Raw genomic sequence first — 22,465 nt, forward strand, 5'->3', positions numbered from 1 at the left:
GGCCTTCTCGCCGAACACTCTTTGATCATGACTGTTGGTCCCTGGCCCTCGCCCTCGCCCTCCATGGTCTGCACGCCGCACCTGCCACAGAATCACCTGCACGATGGTAGCGCATGATGTTACTATCACCTCTTACTGTGCCATACCGTCTTGCCTCTACTATATAGCCCTTATGATAACCATCCATCCATTGCCTGATCTGTATTAATTGAGCGGAACATGCCTTTGACTGCTGCATTTAGACTACCTGTGCCCTACATTTTATTGATGCATTCTACCTATCTGTGCCTTTGATTGCTGCATCTAGCCTATCTGTGCCCCACACTTGATTGCTGCATCTAGCCTACCTATGCCTCTGATTGCTGCATTTAGACTACCTGTGCCCCACATTTGATTGATGTATTCTACCTATCTGTGCCTTGATTGCTGCATCCTGCCTTTCTGTGCCCCACACTTGATTGTTGCACTCAGCCTATCTGTGCCCCACATTTGATTGCTGAATCTAGCCTACCTATGCCTTTGATTGCTGCATCCTGCCTATCTGTGCCCCACACTTGATTGTTGCACTTAGACTCTGTTCCCCACATTTGATTGCTGCATCCAGCCTATTTGCGCCTCACATTTGATCATCGCATTTAGCCTATTTGTGCATCACACTAGATCGCAATATCCAGCCCACACGTGCACCTGAGCACACGCCTACATTGCCTACATGCTCTACAACCGTTACCGACACACCATGCGCATCCTCACATTCTGCCTCTGTGCCTTCACCCTTCTACTGCTCCTATCCTGCCCTACCTCAGATACTACCCACCACCATATTACCAAGTCTTTCCACAACCCCACCCAAACAGCCACATAAACTACCATGGAGCAAGTCGCTCTCATCGAAGGATCCAGGACTGGACCTATTAATGAATCACTAAGCCTACGTTGTCGTCCGCCCACCAGAAACTCAAGATTGAGAGCCAGATTCACAAGACTACATGACCCGCTGACTAGATCCCTCCCTGCCACCAACAAAAGAACCATCACACAACTAACCAGCTCTAATCGTACAACTAGTTCACCGTTAACCTCCTCTACAAAAACAAATCAAATTAAAAACCACCACCCCTCCCCCTCCACTCAAAGGCGGTCTAATAAATACCAGATCCCTAACAGCACATGCAACATACATCTATGAACTCATACTGGCTAATGAGTTGGATTTCCTCGCCATTACAGAGACCTGACTGCACGTGGCAACAGGGCCCCTATTATCTTTAGCAATCCCTGAAGGATACACCATCTTGAGACAAGACAGAAACAACATGCGAGGTGGTGGCATTGCCATCATTGCCAAAATCAGCCTTAACATGAGAACCACCTCTTCTCCAGAACTTAACTTCTGTGAAGCATGCTCCATCAAACTCCCTCTTCACAACTCCCAGACCCTCACTATCCACCTCATCTATAGGCCTCCCGGCTCTGTGAGCACCTTTGAAGAAGACATTAATTGTCTGCTCTCTACTAATCTCAAAACCTCCTCTCAACTTCTGATTCTTGGAGACTTTAATCTAGGCTATAATGACCCTTCGGACAAACAGGTTGCCAATGTGGCTAATATCCTCACTGAATTAGGGCTTACTCAAAAAATTATGGAACCCACCCATAATAAAAGGAGAACCCTTGACTGGCTAGCAGAGCACAACTGCTCCGCTTCCATCACCTCCATCTCCCCACAACCCTGGACAGATCATTACCTGATAACCTATGACCTACACACCACTAGGCCTATTCCTTTAGCCAATATGGCACCCTCATGCAATGCCAGGAACAAAAAAAAGGTTCTACGTTATTTCGCCGAACGAAATTTCATCATGGGACTTTTCATCGCCGACCCTTTCATAGCCAACATTTTTATATTTATTTATTTTTTATTTATGGGGGGGGCTGCGCACCCAAACCCCCCCTACTTAAATAATCATACCCCAACCCGCACAAACACTCCCCCCTAAAAAATAAAATAAAATAAAAAATTGTTGCTGATGAAAGGGTCGGCGATGAAAAGTCCCACGATGAAAAATACTTCGACGAAATGCGTGTATACCAAAAAAAAATTACCAAGGATACGGTAATCCCTGCCATTCTACCCACCCTAAACCAACTCAATGAACACCTTGACCCTAAGATGCTTGTAGAAGAATACAACAAAATTATACAAACTACCCTTGACAATATTGCCCCTTTAAAATGTAGACCAAGTAAACCGAAAGCCCACCTCAACAAATGGTTCACCCCTGAACTGAAAGATCGCTGTCAACTCAAAAGAAGTTGTGAATCCACTTAGAGACTTACCCAATCAGTTGACCATAAAAACAAACTCATAGAAATGTCCTCACAATACAAGAAGGAAATTATCTTGGCCAAATGCAACTCATATAACAAACGCTTCTTCTCAAGCATGAGGGAGCTGTTTGCTATCTTAAAGGAACTGGAATCACCTACTCCCAACATAGATATATGTATAAAAGACAAAGCTTGGTGCACAGAGATACAACATGCTCTAGCCAACAAACTTACCATGCTCCAAAAAAAATATTGCTTAAGAAAGCAACCCTTAATCAACTACCTAAAACCAATTCTAACCCTTCCCCTATGGTCCAAAACACCACCAACCAATTTAGATTTGCAAAAACGTCCATCCGAGAAGTGGAGAAAGTCATCCTCTCTCTCAAGCCCTCCAACTGCCAACGTGACCTGTGCCCTGCACAACTTTTAAAAGACGGTGTGAGAGAACTCTCTCCCTTCATAACTAAACTGATAAACTCCTCCTTCACCTCAGGCATTGTACCGTCCAATTTGAAACAATCATGGGTACTGCCACTGCTAAAAAACAATCCTTAGATCCCCTCATTCCCACCAATTACCGCCATATCACGACAATCCCCTTCCTACTAAAAATCTTAGACAAAATCGCCTACCCACAAATCCAACAATTCCTAGAATGCCACAAGCTCCTAGGTGTAAGACCGTCTGGATTCCGTCCACAACATGGAACTGAGACCGCTCTCATTGATTTAAAAGCTCAAATCAATGAGCTAATAGACAAAGGTCAACTAGCCCTTCTCCTACTCTTGGATCTATCGGCCGTATTCGACCTTGTTGACCATAAGGTCCTTTGCGACCATCTTAATTCCGTGGCACACTTCTCCAAAGAAGCCATAACCTGGGTTGAATCCTTCCTTAGCGAAAGGACCATGAGGGTGTTCTCCCCCACAGATGCGGCGGACCCTATCCCCATCACATGCGGTGTGCCCCAGGGATCCTGTGTTTCCCCAACATTATACAACATATTTATTAATCCCCTCTTTGATGATCTGGACCTTCTTGGTATCACCTACACTAATTATGCAGATGATACCCAGATTCTCCTCCCGCTTTCTGGGTATTATAACGAGGATTTGGCCTTGGTAAACAGGGTGTATCTCATCATCCAGGCATGGATGGCCACTCACGGTCTATGCCTGAATGATGACAAAACAGAGTTAATCATTCTGGGCAATCACTCTAATCTCAAAAAATTAGGCCAGAATTATTCCGCATTTGAGATCGATGGGAACACTATTAAGGTTGCAAGGGAAGTGAAAACTCTTGGCTTTCACCTAGATGCCACCCTCTCCTTCAACAAACAGGTAAACTCACTGGCCTCGGCCACAGCTTACACATGTAAGCTTATCAGAGCAGGTAAATACTTTATCTCCAATGACAACTGCATGATCCTAGCTAGAGCTCTTGCTCTATCTAGACTTGATCACTGCAACGCCTTATACATCAGGGCCAACAAACACACCATACACAGAATGCAAATTCTGCAAAATAACGTCCTCAGAGCAGCCCTTGGTATCCCTAGACGAGCACTCATCTCTAAAATAAAGCGCAACAATAACTGGTTGTCTACCCAAGATAAAATACTACTGAAAGTAGCCTCCCTCACTCACAAAGCCCTCAACAACATGGCTCCCCCTACCTAACAGACAGATTTGCAGAAAGAAGATCCTCCAGACCCACTAGAATGTCCAATGCCAACACACTGATCATTCCCAGATTTAAACTCACCAAAACGGAGGTGCCAGCTTCCTCGTCCGTGCGGCCCAAGTCTGGAACTCATTGCCCCACACTATTCATCAGGAGAAATCTTACCCGAAATTTAGATCCATCTACATTAACTATCTGAAACAACTAGTCAGCTAAACCAGCATCACCTACCCCCACCATCCTGTCGATATACCACCCGCATTTTTCTAATTATCCTGTATATAACTCGCTGTACCATTGATTCATCCTGTATATACTTTAACTATATGTGCAACTATGTAGTTATGTAAATATGTAATGACGTAACCCATGCCTTGCATATCCTGTACTGCAGCGCCCTATTACCTTCGGGTTTGGTGCGCATTATAAATGAATAAACAAACAAACAAACAAAGCGCCCACAGGGCAAGGGGAGGCAACATGGGACCAATGCAATGGATGGACAGGATAGTGCAGGTCCAAATAGGCCTTGTGGACATTCAGATTGTGCACCCACATACATTATTTATGGAAAAACAACTATTAAGAGAGGCATCCACAGCCATAATCTATAGAAACAGTATTATTATTATTATTGTACCCTTCATATGCGCCCTTTGAATGGAGACAGCAAATAAGTCCTTGTCTGGTTTGTTTCAGCCCGTAGCAACTATGACGAGTATCCTTATGTTTATTAGAAGTTTTGCTCGAGGTTTTGTTTGCTGCACCTGGAGCTTGCAACACTGCGGCTTTCCAGTGTAAAAGGTTATATAGAAGAAATTATTGACAAGTACTCCTTTGGTGTGCTCCAAAATAATTTTTATTACGTTTTTTTAACCCTTTTCAAATCTTAAATCAACATTACAATTGTGAGTTGTATTAGATTCATACATCACTTGAAGGTTTCAACATCAGATTCCTTCCCTCTTTTTCAACTTTTATGAGTCATTGCATGACATTTATCAGTCATATTCAGTTCTTTCATCACATGAAAATTTCTAATGTAAATTCCTTCCCTCATTCCTTCACTCTACACGTTTCCCCATCTTGTTGGGCGGTTCCACAGGAGGGATTCCGTGCTTTTTTAATGGTGGATCTTTTTCAATTTGTTAGTTTGAATGTAATTTTGGGATTGATAGTTGCAATCATATTTTCTGTGGGAACAAGATTATTATGTAATTAGAGCATTTGCTTAGTTAGGCCAGTGTTGGTGTAACATAGTGATTATATCAGATGTTATCCTTACATTAAACATCTGTCAATAGTCATGGGTGTTTCCCGTGTTATTATGCCATTGGTATAGTATTTGTTACTATTCCATTTCAGATTGGCAAGTCTTTCATCAATGTGCGGTTTTTCACCATCTGTTCCAAATTCTTTTGTCCTATGTTTATCCCGTGCTAAAGAAGGATGACAATAGTATCATGTTGCCATCTCGGATTGTTTTTATGATTAAATTAGATTACTAGGACAGGTTTCGTGTGTTTCTTATCGCTACCTTGTTTGTTCACTTCAGTTTATACTCCATATGAAAAACCGCATGTCTTTCTGGACCCGATATTCCAAAAATGACTTAAAAAAAGCCGTATTTGACAGGCGTAATTTACTCTGATGTTTAGATGCATAATGACATCATCACGCAATTGCGTCCCAATCGCCATTTTGGATCAGGATATGTGTATCACTGGCCCAATGTATGCTGTTGCTACAGTATGGAGAATTCTCATTGCCGTGTATGTACTAATTTGCACTTACCGTTATATAATGTGTGTTAATATCTGGGTAATCATTATTTCAGTCAAACTTGCTCAAGTTGAGACATAACAATAAAGGCAAAGGTTTGCAGAAAGTTGCAGAAGATTGCTGAGTATTACAGAAAATTACCCATTTCCGTATCACAATTGAGACCAGTCTTGCAGCAATCAAGATTACATATCCATATAGCTTTGTGTTGGCGTAAAAGTTTTTCTCTGTTTCCTCCTCTGGGCGGGGTCTTTACTATTTCCAGCCCACAGTATTTTATTCCATTTGGACTGTCATCTGGATGTTCTGATTCAAAGTGCTGCCCTAGTGGATATTTCGTGTCCTTATTTTTAATTGTCCTTAGATGCTCAGAAAATCTGATTTTTAATGCTCTCACTGTACTCCCTACATAGAGTTTGGAGCAAATGCATTCAATAGCATATACCACAAAATTTGAATTGCAGTTGATGAAGTCATCAATCATGTGTTTTATGCCATTAGGTAACAGTATTTCCTTTTTTCCATTATCTGAGAATATGCAGTAATTTCAAGTTCCACATTTGAAATTTTCTTTTCTCTTAGACATTCCTTTTGTTCAACAAGTGTGAAGGGCATAGAATCTGTTTAAAATGTCTGGTTTCACGAAATGTAATACAAGGATTCTCATCTGTATACTTTATCAAATCTGTGTCAAGCCTCAATATAGGCCAATGTTTTTTCAGTATTTTTCTTAGGATCATGTGATCCGAGCTGTAAGATGTGATGAATCTCATCTTTCCTTCTATTGTTTTTTTAATTCCTTGGGGTTTATTCTGTAATAACTCATTTCTTGTGTGAGATTTGGTTTTGTTATAGGCTTCCTTTAATTATTGTTTGCAGGATCTTCTTTGTACAAATTTGGTGATCGCAGAGTCCACATGTTTAGTCATTTCCTTTTCCTGTGTGCAGTTTCTTTTAATCCTAAGCAATTATCCATAAGGTATATTTTGAATGATGTGTTGCGGATGATTGCTTTCTGCATGTAAAATGCTGTTGCCAGTTGTTGGTTTGATGTAGAGTGTGGATTGTATTTTGTTTCTATATATAGTTTCAAGTCTAAGAAATCGATTCTTTTGACATTCTCTTCCATTGTTAGCTTGAGATTGTATTCATTGTTGTTTAGATACATATGATATTCTTGTAGGGATTTTTGACTTCCTTTCCAGATGCTTAGAACGTCTTCTATATATCGTCCCCAAAATACAATGCTCTTTTCTTTAGTAAACGCTGGGTGTTGCCATTCGTGTTTGAGTTCAAAGTTTCCCATATATAGATTTGCATACGATGGGGCAAATTTTGCCCCCATCGCAGTCCCTTGACGTTGTTTGTAAATTGTATTGTTGAATAGGAAGACATTGTTGTTCAAGACAAAGTTCAACCTTTCCAGAATCATATTATTTTGTTCCAAGTATGAGATTGATCTTGCTTTTAGGAAGTCATTAACTATTTCTATCCCTTTTTAGATGCAATATGCTTGTATATAATGATGTAACATCGAAGGTCACCAGTCTATATTCTTCCTCCCATTCAATGAATTCCAGCTGCTGTATGATATGTTTCGTGTCCTGAATATATGAGGCTAGGCTTGCTGCCAATGACTGTAGATGTTGATCTATTTAGGCTGATATTGGTTGGCTCACTGATCCTATTCCATTGATTATTGCTCTGCTTGATGGTATTTTGTTGAATTTTTGATGTATTTTGGGTACAAAATAGATAGTTGCAAGTACGAGGTGTGTATTTTTCATATAGCCATACTCATCATCCGTCAACAATTGGTTTTCATGCCAGTGGGTACTCAAAATGTTCCATTCATTTATTATGTTTGAATTAAGTCCTTGTTTGGTAAATTTCCCATGCTATGATGGGCTAGCCTTGATACTAGTAAAGTGGATTTAGAAACGTGCCAGCACATCACCAGACCTGCAGACTTAATTTAATGTTTTTCCTTTTTCTACAGCACCCCACCAGCAAAGATAGCAGCTTTTGAAGACTTTAAAAATGACAGAGGGAGCGAGATCAACCGAATATTCAAAGACAACAAGGCCATCCTGGTAGACCGAAAGGCAAAAATGAAGGAAATAACGCAGACCATTAATATCATTAAACATGAGATTGACAACACAAAAGAAACTCTCTCTGTGAAGACACAAGAAAGGGAGAGTCAAGGTAAGTTGTTGCAAGTTAATTATTGTAGCAACATATCAATTCCTTGTCAATGCTACTCTGTGCTGCTGTTTGTTTTTAAAGTTTAATGGGTCTAATCTTGTGTTGTGCCAGAAGAGCGGACATGATGTGGATATCAGGAATAATACAATGGATACATAGAAATAATAGACGTGCAGCAATGTGTTTATTTATTTCTTTATTGTGCATTTGCAAGGTGCTTATACTTCAAGAAATTGTGTTTCAAAGCGCTCACAGGGCAGAGGGGAGGGTACATAGGAACGAAGGCAGCAGAATAAACAGGTGATCAGGGAAAAGGAGGTGGTCCTACTAGACCTTGTGAGCATTCAGAATGTGCAACTGCAGGCAGAGAGAGAGGGAAGGGGAAGGGAGTAAGTGCTAGGTGTTCCACAAAGGGAAGTTCAAGGTGTCAGTTGTGTTCAATAGTAAGTGTCTGGCAGAGGTTTCTTGGTACAGAGTGATAACTTGCCATTAATAAGTGCAGAACACAAGCCAATGGGTGTCAGAAGGCAAGTGCCAGGATGGTGCGTAAGGCTGAATGCGAATGGGCGGAAGGCCGGTGTTAGGGAGAATTCTCTGTTTAGGCTGAATTTCCTAACCTAGTGAGTCCCCCAGCAGCTTTGATGGATTTTTGGGGTTTATTTTTTTCTCCTGCCAAGAGTGAGACTCTTTTACCCTCACTCTTGGACATGATTTGAGAGTGTTTCTGTGACTTGCTATGTGCTTATGGGCTAGGGGGTATTTTTCCCCATAGGCTATCATTGGTTTTTTGAATGTGTGTTACACAGCACCCTCAGTGCAGTAACACAGGGGTGTCATAGAGACCCCCAAACATAGACTCCGCACCCTGGGACTGACTACTGTCTCCCTGGGTCTGTAAAGTCACCATTGACTTTACTAGTCTTAACTTAGGAACTTAACCAGTACAAACCATCTTACTGTGGAAGTACTGGTAGGGGCAATTAGATTGCCCCTCGGTCTGTTGTCGAGGGGGTACTGTCCCGTCCCCCCTCGCCGAGTTCTGGCTGGTGGCAGTGGATACCACGGAAATATTCCACCGGAATATTTCCCAATGGGATTTCCCATTGTTTTTAATGCACCACTTTTTGGTGCAATGTTAAAGATACCGCCGGTTTATTTATTTAATATAAATTCACCGGTTGGGATTTTTTGCCAGAACTCGCCGCCAAAATGGCGTCTAGGTTCACTTCAGTAACCCTGAACCCGAGTCGAGCCTTTGTTCCACTTTTGGCGGGCTTCTGCACAGAAGCCCTCCACAGTGGTGCCATTCTGTCTGGGTACCACAGGGGGTGTGGGAGGGGGTTTAGGCACCCTGGACTGAGTTGCCTTGCCAACTCATGTCGCACTCTGGTGTGATTGGCCCAAGTGGTGAGCCACCCCGCTCACCACTTAGCATGTTTGTGTGACAGCTAGGCTGTATGAATGGGGGTTTGCTGCATAAAAGCAGGGTTTTTGGGACTGGTTCTTCAGAAGTCGCCACAGGACCTAAGAAGCCGAAGAGGGAGAAGCCGAGACGACCTGCCAAGACGACACCACCGGTGAAGCCCTGCGGAACCATCTCACCACTTTTTCCGACGACAGAGGAGATCTCCCGCCGGAGAGTCTCCTTCCCTTAACTGGTGGGGACAACCAGTTGCTGCCTTCTTTTCGCCGCCCCGAAGCATCTCGTGGCCGCCTTGCCTGTGCCAAGCACCCCGGCAACCGGGATACCACTTTTTACCTCAACCGCGAAAGAGGGGTAAACTCCTTTGTGACCGGAAAACTCCACGGCTGGTCTCATCTCTGGTAGTGCAACGACCTGCAGCTTTCCTCCACGTTGAGATCACCTCTTCCCCTGGACGACGCCGCGACTTGCACCCACTACCAGGAACAACTACCACCGCTGGAGGATCCTTTCCACTTTTAAAAGTACTGTGTTCCGCCCGGCTTCCCTTGCCACCGATTGTACGGGGTAGATTTAGCCCTCGGCTCTCGACCCTGGGTAAGCCTGGGACACCCTAACTAAACTTTTTCTAAACTCAGTAAAACCTTTTCTACTCACCTGCAAAGACTTGTGACATTGTGTGATCTTGGGCATATTTTCGCCTGGCTCTCTCTAAAGCGGGCTTCGAACCAATTCTCCTTGTTCCACAGTTGACTGCCTTTGCTAACCTTATGTGAAAAGTGCTTTACCTTGCTGCTTTCATTACTTCTGTTTTTTTCCCTCCCTTTTTTTAATAACTTGTTGGAGTGCCATCTGACGTTAAGCGCTCACCTCTGTTTGGAAATAAGTGGGGTTAACTTAGACTTGTCCAACAAATGACTAGGGATGTACATATAAGTAATAGTGACTGTGTTTTGACTTACTTACCTTTTTCTGTGCTAGTGTAATTTATGAGTGTGCCTTTAAAATAAATAAGTATATACTTTTACACCTAGCTCTGGTCAGTGTTTGCTTGTACTACTGTGCCTCTGTACCTATCCTGTATCCTCTATATACTGCCTAACTCTTCTTGAGGGAAGTCTGACTGCTCAGCCACAGCTACCACAGTGAATCTGTGTGGTGCAGACTGCTACCAAGTGGGTTTACTGCCAACACCTGTAATCTTAAATCTTTTGCAGTGGTCCCAGAGGGAACTGCACAGGTTTCTGCTTAACACTGGTGTACAGCGGTGGGATTTGTATTGAGTATACACTTTAGTGTACTTTTGAGATACCTTAGTACAACTAACCACAAAGCTTAAGCACAAGAAAGAAAAAGTCATTTTCTAACCTGTCTACTATGGAAAGTTATAGTCAAGAATCCCTTGCTACAAAAACTGCTGATTGTCTAAGACTTCTCTGTAAGCATAAGAATCACATGACTAAAGGAAAGAAAATGGAGCTAATAGAAAGGTTGTTAGAAAACCAAAGTCTGGATGATGGTTCAGAGGAACCTATCACTCCAGCAAATGTAGAGAACAGCAATGATATTGATATTGAACAAAGTATTGATGATCTTGGGTCAGAACCAGAAGAGGAGGATAAAACTGTTGTAGATGGTCCCTCTAGGCCTCTGTCTGCTCTACCAGCTGTACCTACTGGACCTTTGCCAGGTCCCACATTTAACCCTCAATACTTTGAACTAGAGAAAATGAAAATTGAATTAGAGTACCAGAAACTTAGTGCTCAAACTGACAAAGAACTAAGGCTAAGGGAAATGGAGCTTAAGTATGAACTAGAAATGAAAAAAATGTCTGTTGAGAATGCTTCTCTCTCTGGCTCCTCTAGAAGTTCCAGTCCTAAAAGACCCAGGATGCCTAAGGAATTGATTGGTATGTATGAGCCTAAGTTGGATGTGTTGGATTGGTTGTCTATGTTTGAGTATAATCATGGGCTCCAGAACATCACAGGTAATGAGTTACTCACCTGGTTGTTCTCTAGGCTTCCCCCTGTTGCAACTGATGCAGTAATGGAGTTGGGGGAGGAGGATAGGAAAGAGTATGAATGTGTGAAACTAGCTTTGATAGCTAGATTTGGGAAGACCCCTTCCCAGTATCTTAAGAGGTTTAGGAGCCTCAAAAAGCATGATGGTACCCCTTGGGCTACCTGGGTGTGTGAAGGGTTCAAAAACTTAGAGGGATGGATTAAGGGTTACAAAGTGAACACTTATGAAGGAATGAGGAATCTTGTAATGATGGAGTCAATTTATGATGCCTGCTCTCCTGAGCTCAGACAGCACTTGGCTGATTCACGGGAATTAGATCCTAGGAAGCTAGCTAAGGCTGCTGACTTGTGGGTTGCCAACAGGGCTACTCGCAAGGATTCTGGGGTAACTCAGAAGAAGGATGAGGAAAGACAGCCTAAGAAAGGCTCCAAAGAGAATTCTAATAATTCCAATTCCAAAGAGGGCCCCAAACCAAACCATAAGGGTAAGCCACCCGGGAAACCACAGCAGAGTAGTATACCTTCTGGTGCTAAACCAGAAGGAGGTCAGAACAAGCCTCCATTCCAAAGGACCTTTGGGGCCTGTTATGTTTGTAAGGCTACTGACCATGTGAAAGGAGATCCCAGATGTAAGGGTAAACCTTCAGGGGTCCAACTTGTCTCCTTAGCCTTCGCTCCAGAGGAGGAAGTCACTATGGCAAGTGGAAACTTTCTACTACTGGCTGATGAACCCACTGGAGTCTCAGCCAGTGTTTCTTTAGTCTCTCTGGGGTTGTGGGAACAACAGAATTTAGATGTGTATAATTCTATCCCAGATAATACTAAAGAGTATTATAAGGACAGTTTCCACGTGAATGGTCAGGAGACTCCTGCCATCAGGGACACTGGGGCCAGCATAACTGTGGTGGATTAATCATTTTTCAAGGCAGAGGATGTTGCTAAGGCACCCAAATGCCTCACCAAGTTAGCTGGAGGGCCTGTGCAGATGTGTCCCCAGTTACCAGTTCTCATCCAGTGTAATGATATGGCTGTGAATATACCTGTCAGTATACAATGTGAAGTGCCAGGAAGGGTTCTGTTGGGAAATGACCTGAAAGCTCTTGGAGTTGTGTCACATACCCCCAGACCTCCTAGTAAAAGGTTACAGGAGCTCACCAAACCTGCAAGAGAGAAAACCCTGCGAGGTTTATCTCAGGAGATGATGACAGAAATCACTCCTCTCCCACTGGAGCAACTTACTGCAGTAACTACCAGATCAGGAGCAAAGGGGCAACCCAAGACTCCTAGGAAAAAGCCTACAGCAAGCACTCAGTGCTTCCAACAAGGACTTCCCCGAGGTTGTCCAAAGTTACACCTGTAACTCCACCTCCAGCTGAGGCTGAGAGGGAGGTACAACCCTGTCTGGTTGAACTAGACTCTGAAGAAGAGCTAGTAGGAGGCCCAGAACTTACTGGAGATCTGGACCCGGCTGACCATCCTGAGCTGCAGTCTTTACTGGCAGAAGGTGGACCCAGCAGGACAGCTTTTCGTAAGGGACAAAGAGAATGTCCAACTCTGGAGGGTCTCCGCCAACAGGCTGTTTCTCAGGCTGATGGGCAAGAGCCTGGGAAGTATAGGTTACACTGGGAAGATAGCCTCTTCTACAGTGAACCCACTGAATCTGAACCTGGAGCCTACCAACGCCTGGTAGTGCCCCAAGAGAACAGACAACAGTTCTTGCAACTAGCCCACGAGATTCCTTTGGCTGGTCACTTGAGTTTCAAGAAGACCAAGGAAAGGCTCTCCCTCTACTTTTATTGGCCAAAGATGGGGGCTGAAGTAGATAGATATTGCAGGAGCTGCCATACCTGCCAGACTTCTGGTAAGGTTGGTTCCAAGAATGTGGCACCTTTAGTGCCCCTCCCAGTTGTGGGAGTCCCATTTGAGAGGGTAGGGATTGACATTGTTGGTCCCCTTGATCCTCCAACCTCCTCAGGCAACAGGTTTATCCTTGTTGTAGTAGACCATGCTACTAGGTACCCTGAGGCAATTCCTATGAGGACTGTGACAGCTCAGGCTGTGGCTAAGGCCCTCCTTGGTATCTTTACCAGGGTTGGGTTTCCTAAGGAGGTGATTTCTGACAGGGGTCAAATTTTATGTCCAACTACATGAAAGCCATGTGGAAAACCTGCGGAGTCACCTACAAGTTCTCAACCGCATACCACCCTCAGACAAACGGGTTGGTAGAAAGGTTTAACAGAACTATGAAGAGCATGATAGGTGCTTTAGAAGAACCCCTTAAGAAGAAGTGGGACCTTCTACTGCCATGCCTTCTATTTGCTTATAGGGAAGTCCCTCAGGAGGGAGTAGGTTATTCTCCCTTTGAACTTCTCTATGGCCATCCAGTCAGAGGCCCCTTGGCCCTGATTAAGGAGGGGTTGGAGAGTGCTCCTTCCCCCAAGCCAGTCAGAGTGACTGACTATGTGATAGGTCTCCGAAGGAGAATGTCACACATGATGGCAGAAGCAAGTGACAACTTGAAAGCTGGCCAAGCTCTGATCTAACATTGGCATGATCAGAAGGCTAACATGGTTGAGTTTACTCAAGACCAGCTAGTTCTAGTTATGCTTCCAACAAGGCAGAGGGCCTTGCAAGACAAATGGATGGGACCCTTCAAGGTTGTGGGAAAACTGGAGAGGTCAACTATCTGGTGGATCTGGGCAAACCCAGGGAAGCTCCTCGAGTCTTCCACACCAACCGCCTCAAAGCCTATGTCTCTAGACCAGAAGTAGGAGCCTTGCTTCTAACTTCACCAGAAGAGGAGGAGGAGAGTGAAGCTCTACCTGACCTCCTGAGAGGCTTACGTTTGGACGAAAAGGTTGAAGGAGTTCATCTCTCTTCAGATCTGACCCCTGAGCAACAGGAGGAGTGCAAAGCGATGTTAAATCAGTTTGCCCCCCTGTTCTCACTGTCACCAGGCTTGACCCCTTGGGGACAGCATGATATACTCACTGGTGACTGTCTGCCAGTCAAAAGCAGAGGATATAGAATGTCAGAACATGTCAGAACCCACATCAAAGGTGAGGTCAAGAAGATGCTTGATCTCGGGGTAATAGAGCCCTCTACTAGTCCATGGTCTAGCCCAGTGGTGTTAGTACCAAAGGCAGGATCCAAAGAGTTGAGATTCTGTGTGGACTATAGAGCTCTTAATGCAGTCACCAAGACTGATGCCCACCCTTTGCCAAGGACAGATGAGTTGGTGGATAAACTTGGTGCAGCCAAGTACCTCAGCACACTGGACCTTACGTCAGGCTATTGGCAAATAGCCCTGACAGACCATGCCAAGGAGAAAACTGCATTTTCTACCCGAGTTGGCCTATACCAATTCAAGGTTATGCCTTTTGGACTGAAAAATGCACCTGCAACATTCCAAAGGATGGTGAACCAAGTTCTAGCTGGGATGGAAGACTTCTGCATGGCATACTTGGATGACATTGCAGTCTTCATCCACTCCTGGGAGGAACATGTGACCCACCTAGGACATGTTTTGCAGGCTCCTGAGCAGGCCAATCTGACCATAAAGGCAAGCAAATGCCAAATTGGACAGAGTAAAGTGGTCTACCTTGGACATGAGGTAGGAGGTGGAGAAATAAGGCCTTTGCTCAGCAAGATTGAAGCTGTGCAAAATTGGACAACACCTTCTACTCAGACCCAGGTGAGAGCCTTCTTAGGCCTCACTGGGTACTACAGGAATTTCATTGAGAACTATGGGACCATAGCTTCTCCTCTGAATGTGATCTCCTCTCCAAAATTCCCTAAAAAGGTCAAATGGAATGAGGAATGCAATCAGGCCTTTGAAAACCTGAAGAAAGCTCTTTGCCAAGCTCCAGTACTCAGAGCTCTTGACTACCACCAAACTTTCATTGTACAAACTGATGCTTCCAATGTAGGTATAGGTGCAGTTCTTAGCCAACTGGATGAGAAGGGTAGGGAACACCCCATTTGCTTCATCAGTAGAAAACTGAAGGATCCTGAAACAAGGTGGGCAACAATTGAAAGAGAATGCTTTGCTATTGTGTGGGCACTGAAGAAGTTTAGGCCATACTTGTATGGTTCTACTTTTGTCATTCAGAAGGACCACCCACCTTTGAGATGGTTAATGCAAATGAAAGGGGAAAATCCAAAACTATTGAGATGGTCAATCTGCCTCCAAGGGTTCGATTTCACCATTGAGCACAGGTCAGGGTGTCACCATCAAAATGCTGATGGACTCTCTAGGATGTATGTCATCGACTAGAGGTATGAGGTTCATCCAGGAGTGGATTAAATCCTCCTGTCCCTTAGTCTGGGGGGGGGCGAGTGTTAGGGAGAATTCTCTGTTTAGGCTGAATTTCCTAACCTAGTGAGTCCCCCAGCAGCTTTGCTGGATTTTTGGGGTTTATTTTTTTCTCCTGCCAAGAGTGAGACTCTTTTACCCTCACTCTTGGACATGATTTGAGAGTGTTTCTGTGACTTGCTATGTGCTTATGGGCTAGGGGGTATTTTTTCCCCATAGGCTATCATTGGTTTTTTGAATGTGTGTTACACAGCACCCTCAGTGCAGTAACACAGGGGTGTCATAGAGACCCCCAAACATAGACTCCACACCCTGGGACTGACTACTGTCTCCCTGGGTCTGTAAAGTCACCATTGACTTTACTAGTCTTAACTTAGGAACTTAACCAGCACAAACCATCTTACTGTGGAAGTACTGGTAGGGGCAATTAGATTGCCCCTGGGTCTGTTGTCGAGGGGGTACTGTCCCGTCCCCCCTCGCCGAGTTCTGGCTGGTGGCAGTGGATACCACGGAAATATTCCACCGGAATATTTCCCAATGGGATTTCCCATTGTTTTTAATGCACCACTTTTTGGTGCAATGTTAAAGATACCGCTGGTTTATTTATTTAATATAAATTCACCGGTTGGGATTTTTTGCCAGAACTCGCCGCCAAAATGGCGTCTACCCTGAACCCGAGTCGAGCCTTTGTTCCACTTTTGGCGGGCTTCTGCACAGAAGCCCTCCACAGTGGTGCCATTCTGTCTGGGTACCACAGGGGGTTTGGGAGGGGGTTTAGGCACCCTGGACTGAGTTGCCTTGCCAACTCATGTCGCACTCTGGTGTGATTGGCCCAAGTGGTGAGCCACCCCGCTCACCACTTAGCATGTTTGAGTGACAGCTAGGCTGTATGAATGGGGGTTTGCTGCATAAAAGCAGGGTTTTTGGGACTGGTTCTTCAGAAGTCGCCACAGGACCTAAGAAGCCGAAGAGGGAGAAGCCGAGACGACCTGCCAAGACGACACCACCGGTGAAGCCCTGCGGAACCGTCTCACCACTTTTTCCGATGACAGAGGAGATCTCCCGCCGGAGAGTCTCCTTCCCTTAACTGGTGGGGACAACCAGTTGCTGCCTTCTTTTCGCCGTCCCGAAGCATCTCGTGGCCGCCTTGCCTGTGCCAAGCACCCCGGCAACCGGGATACCACTTTTTACCTCAACCGCGAAAGAGGGGTAAACTCCTTTGTGACCGGAAAACTCCACGGCTGGTCTCATCCCTGGTAGTGCAACGACCTGCAGCTTTCCTCCACGTTGAGATCACCTCTTCCCCTGGACGACGCCGCGACTTGCACCCACTACCAGGAACAACTACCACCGCTGGAGGATCCTTTCCACTTTTAAAGGTACTGTGTTCCGCCCGGCTTCCCTTGCCACCGATTGTACGGGGTAGATTTAGCCCTCGGCTCTCGACCCTGGGTAAGCCTGGGACACCCTAACTAAACTTTTTCTAAACTCAGTAAAACCTTTTCTACTCACCTGCAAAGACTTGTGACATTGTGTGATCTTGGGCATATTTTCGCCTGGCTCTCTCTAAAGCGGGCTTCGAACCAATTCTCCTTGTTCCACAGTTGACTGCCTTTGCTAACCTTATGTGAAAAGTGCTTTACCTTGCTGCTTTCATTACTTCTGTTTTTTTCCCTCCCTTTTTTTAATAACTTGTTGGAGTGCCATCTGACGTTAAGCGCTCACCTCTTTTTGGAAATAAGTGGGGTTAACTTAGACTTGTCCAACAAATGACTAGGGATGTACATATAAGTAATAGTGACTGTGTTTTGACTTACTTACCTTTTTCTGTGCTAGTGTAATTTATGAGTGTGCCTTTAAAATAAATAAGTATATACTTTTACACCTAGCTCTGGTCAGTGTTTGCTTGTACTACTGTGCCTCTGTACCTATCCTGTATCCTCTATATACTGCCTAACTCTTCTTGAGGGAAGTCTGACTGCTCAGCCACAGCTACCACAGTGAATCTGTGTGGTGCAGACTGCTACCAAGTGGGTTTACTGCCAACACCTGTAATCTTAAATCTTTTGCAGTGGTCCCAGAGGGAACTGCACAGGTTTCTGCTTAACAGCCGGGGCCCAGAAGGACACATGGTCCCAGGCCACCAATCACAGCAACTATGGGGTATTAGCACAAGAGTGAGTGGGGTAAGTAGGAGATGAAGAGGAAATTCTTGAGGAGCTACCAGAATTTGAGGAGATCCGGCTCAAGACTGAGAGGAGGGGGAGGCTGTTCCAGAGGAGGGAGCCAGCCTAGGAGAGAGAGATCTGCCACCAGCTTTCTGCTTAGAAAGGCACCTGACACGCAGAGAGTTGGAGCTGGAGGAGCATAAGGATCTGGAAGGAAAGTATTTTATGAGAGCAAGTTGTAGATAGATTGGTCCTTGGCCCCATACAGCCTTATGGATGATGCAGAGGGATTTAAATTTGATACTTGCTGCAACCGGCAGCCAGTTGAGGGGTTTTAGGGCTGGAGAGATACAGTCCCTGGGCCTGAGGCCAAGGATAAATCTTGCAGCCCTATTCTGGCAAGCTGGAAGGGGCGGAGAGAGGAAGAGGGTAGATTAAGGAAGAAGCTGTCCCAGTAGTCAAGTCTAGAGAGTACCAGAGCTCTAGAGAGCTTCTGTGGATAAGTGAGGCAGGAAAGAATAACTGTGAGGAGGTAGAGTTGAAAAGGGGCCTTCTTGGCAAGGTCCAAGATGTGAGTTAGGAATGAGAGACAGGAGTCGAAGATGACTCCAAGGTTTCTTGCTTCAGATGCAGGAGAAGGGGGAGAGCCCATAGAGGGTGGCTAGAGTGAAGGGAGGAAAGAAGGAGTTGGAATCCCAATAGGAAGGATCTCAGTCTTGTTGGCATTGAGGCTGAGATCATTGGAGGCACACCAGGACTGGATAGCAGATAGGCAGTCGGAAATAGTAGAGGAAGAAGGGGGAGCATTAGAGGGAAGTTTGAAGAAGAGTTGGGTGTCATCTTCATAACACTGGAAGTGAGGAGAGAACAGATGAGGTGGGCAAGCAGAGCGAGATAGACATTAAAGAGCCAGTTTGAGCGGTTATAGCCCAGGGAAATGCCACAGGTGGAGATAAAGGTTGGAGAGGAGAAAGAGCTCAGATGACCTGGGAGGGACAGTCAGTAAGGAAGGAGGTCAGCCAGTCCAGTGCCCACTCCGAGATACCCAGGGTATCGTGGAGCAGTTTTATGTGTCTAGGGTGGTTGACCGTATCAAATGTAGAGGAAAGATCAAGTAGAATGAGGACAGCGGGAGAGTTAGTGTCAGGAGATGCAATAAGTTCTTGACAGGTGTTCAGAAGAGCAGTTGCCATGCCTCTGGATGCTCGAAATCCAGATTGATGGTCGTGTAGGCAACCAACAAGCTCATTATGCTGGGCCAGTTGGGGGTGAACAACTTTTCAAAGAGTTTCCAAAGAAAGGGGGTGATATAGATGGGGCGGTAGTTAGCCGGACACAAGGGTTCGACAGAAGTTTTTTTTAAGAAGGGCTGCCTGAGGGAAGAGGGGAAATACCCAGTAGCAAGAGAGTGATTGCAGCAGTCAGCAAGTGCAGGGGCAAGGAAGCCAATGGTGTTCTTAATAGTTCTAGAAGAACAGGGGGAGAACTGTTTGGAGGAGACCATCATACAGCAGACAACCCTGTCACCTTTTCCGGTGAGATAGGAGAGAAGGAGGAAACAAGGCAGGGGGAGGTTGGTAGGCCATAGGTGGATGGGGAAGGGACGAGGGGGGCAAGGGGAGGAAGAAAGAGTGCTCAGGATGTGCTGGGTTTTTGCAGTGAAGTGGGTGGCCAGTGCAGTGCAAAGGGCTTGAGAGGGAAGAGGCGAGGTGTATACTGTAGAAGGTTTGGCTAGTCCTTGCAGATTTTAAATAGTTCAGTCGTGTTAGATGCTTCAGAGACACAGGCCTGGATGTGAGCCCTCTTCTTAGAACGAATGGTGGGACGGTAATGCCTTTGGAGAAGGCGACAGATCAGTTTGTCAGAGGATGAGCCAGTGGTCTGCCACTTCTGTTCTGCAGCTCTGCATTTGCGCTTCAGGTCTGCTAGATCGGAGTTGTACCAGGTGTTGTGCTTGGTGGCGTGTTTCAGGCGGATCCACTTGACTGGGGCAAGAATGTCGAGAGTGTTGGAGATGACGAGATGGAGGTTGCTGAGAGCAGGGTCTTCGGTAGAGTAAGTAGTGGGAGGAGAGGGTGGGACGCAGGTGGATGCAAAGGTAGCAACTGACACTCGTTTCATCGGACAGATGTCTCTGAACGAGGTTGGCAGGGCTGGGGAGCTGTGGTCAGAGGGTTGAGAGGGCCCAAGATCTGTGTTGATAAAGGCATCGAGAGTGAGGGAGTGAGAGGTGCAGAGGTCATGGAAGAGAATGGGCGCTGTGCATGAGAAGGCACCGTCAAAGAGGAGGAGGAGGAGGTTGCGTTGAGGACCCTGAGCTATGATAGTGCCATTGTGATAGACATCAATGATACACCTGGATGCTGAGAAGCCTGCTAAGAGTACTTCCTATCTGGTGCCACCATTAATGGACAAGGATAGGACAGGAGAGAGAGTGGAGATAAGATGAGGGGTCCAGAGATCTTGAGATGGGACAGAAAAGAGGATATCGGTGATAATCTATCTGGAAGTTGCACTGACGTAGGTGTCTGCAATGGGTAGACCAGGGTTGGTAGTCAGGAACTCTTATTTAAACTTTTTTTTCCAGACTTGAGAGAAGGATGATAGGTGATAGTGTAGCAGTTAGAGTATATAGGCGAGATAGCGTGTGCTGTACGGGTGGTGGGGAGGTAGACTGCACAGCATGAGTACAAACTTACCAGGTGGCCTAGTAGCCAAAAAGGGGGAGAGCAGATGCAGTAGGGCAGTTGGGTACAAAGATGGGAGGGGTACAGTTGTTAAACCACCTAGATCTGAAAATGCCTAAACATCACACAAATACAATGCAGAAATAGGGAGGGGGTGGACAGTTGTAGACCACCTAGATTTGAAAATGGCCAAACAGTACACAAATGCAATGCAGACAAGGAGGGTGTACAGTTGTTGAACCACCCAGATTTCAAAATACCCAAACACTCAAATGCAATGCAGAAATGGTGGGTGTACAGTTGTTAAACCACCTAGATTTCAAAATGCACAAACAGCATTCGAATGCAGTAAAAGGAGATAAAGGAAGTTATAGATAGGTGAGAATTGTCTTTAGCAAGCTTGATTCAACATGCGTGATTTAGTGAAAACACATTAGGTAGTCCGGTAACTCACAGGTGCTCTGCGGTTGCAGGGCAAGGCTCCAGGAGAGTCACACGTTCTTGGTGTAGTCAGGTGCATACTTGGAGCATGAACCATGAGATGAGAGGTACCGCAGGGGAGGGGTCCCTCCGAGCCATCCATGGCCCAGACAGGCTCAGATAGGGGCCTTAGTTGTGGGCCTTAATTGGGGGCTAGCGTTCACCTGCCGGCTCCAGTGATTGGTCGAGACAAAGAAGGGATGGCCAATCACTGCCTAGCTGGTGAGGCAGGGCAGGCACTCCGGTGAGAGCCATAGTCGGCGGCCATGATTGAAGATCCGAGCAGGCCCAGGAAAACACAGCCCAACTAGGTTTTGCAGGGCAAAATCGGCAAATATGTGAATAACGCTACTGTAGCACTGCTTCAAATGAAATTCTGGAAATCTTATTTTTTTTTTAAAGATATGGCGAGCGCTCGCCCCTCAATCTCGTGTATGAGGGCGCTTATAAACCACAATGACGGATGGTGCTTTCCTCGTTGGCTGATATCTCGGCTGCCTTGTGTGATCAAAGAAGGCAGCAGCTGTTTCCCAAAGGCAGGCGCCGGCAAAAGAAGAGGAAGAGGAGGGCCAGGTCCTAGTTGTGGGCCTTGACTCGGGCCGGAGTTCCCTGCCGGCTCCCATGATTGGTCGAGACAAGGAAGGGATGGCTGATCACTGCATGGCTGGTGAGGCAGGGCAGGCACTCTGGTGCGAACCATAGTCAGCAGCCATGATTGAAGATCTGAGCAGGCCCAGGTAAAGAAAGCCCAAATAGGCTTTGCAGGACGAAATGGCCAAATATGTGAAAAACGCCACTGTAGAACTGCTTGAAATGAAATTCAGAAAATCTTGATTATTTTTTTTAAGATATGGAGCGCGCTTGCCACTCAATCTCATTCATGAGGGCGCTTATAAACCACAATGCCAGACGGTGCTTACCTCGCTGACTGCATATTTTGTTTTTGCATCCAAGCTACAAAGTTTGATACAAGCCAATGCGTTGAAGGACAGTGTTGACTGGGTGCCAAAACAGAGAAGCTCAATGCAAAAAGCTAAAAAACGACAGAACACCATCAGAAAAGCAAGCAAATGTGTCCATCAGTACCTCCTATCAACTAAAACTGTTATGCCACTGCCTCCCCCATGACAAAGTGGTTGCTATGCCAGCCTGAAACAGGCCGAAGCTGGACTATCCCAATGTAACTTCCCTAGGATTTTCAGAAGACATACCTTCCTACAGACTCCACTGGCCCAGAGGCAAAGCAGACACCCCCCTTGTGGCTCTATTATTGGTGCGCACAGGATTTTTGGTAACTAACCCCGTCTATATCTGAGAAAGATTCTGCAGTTACGTTTCCCATTTCTCCATTCATTCCC

General features: G+C 45.5%; 1 protein-coding gene across 1 annotated transcript in view; it reads left to right on the forward strand.

Annotated features, from left to right (window-relative positions):
* The window catches only part of KIF9 (kinesin family member 9), a 1,188,236-nt gene that overhangs the window by 998,961 nt on the left and 166,810 nt on the right, over nt 1-22,465 (forward strand). Inside the window, exon 17 of the mRNA XM_069645790.1 lies at nt 7,805-8,013. Within this exon, the coding sequence (XP_069501891.1) occupies nt 7,805-8,013 (209 nt within the window). The remainder of the gene's footprint in view (nt 1-7,804; nt 8,014-22,465) is intronic.

The sequence above is a fragment of the Ambystoma mexicanum genome, chromosome 2p (assembly GCF_040938575.1).
Source record: "Ambystoma mexicanum isolate Mex_15411 chromosome 2p, UKY_AmexF1_1, whole genome shotgun sequence".
NCBI classification, from domain to species: Eukaryota; Metazoa; Chordata; class Amphibia; order Caudata; family Ambystomatidae; genus Ambystoma; species Ambystoma mexicanum.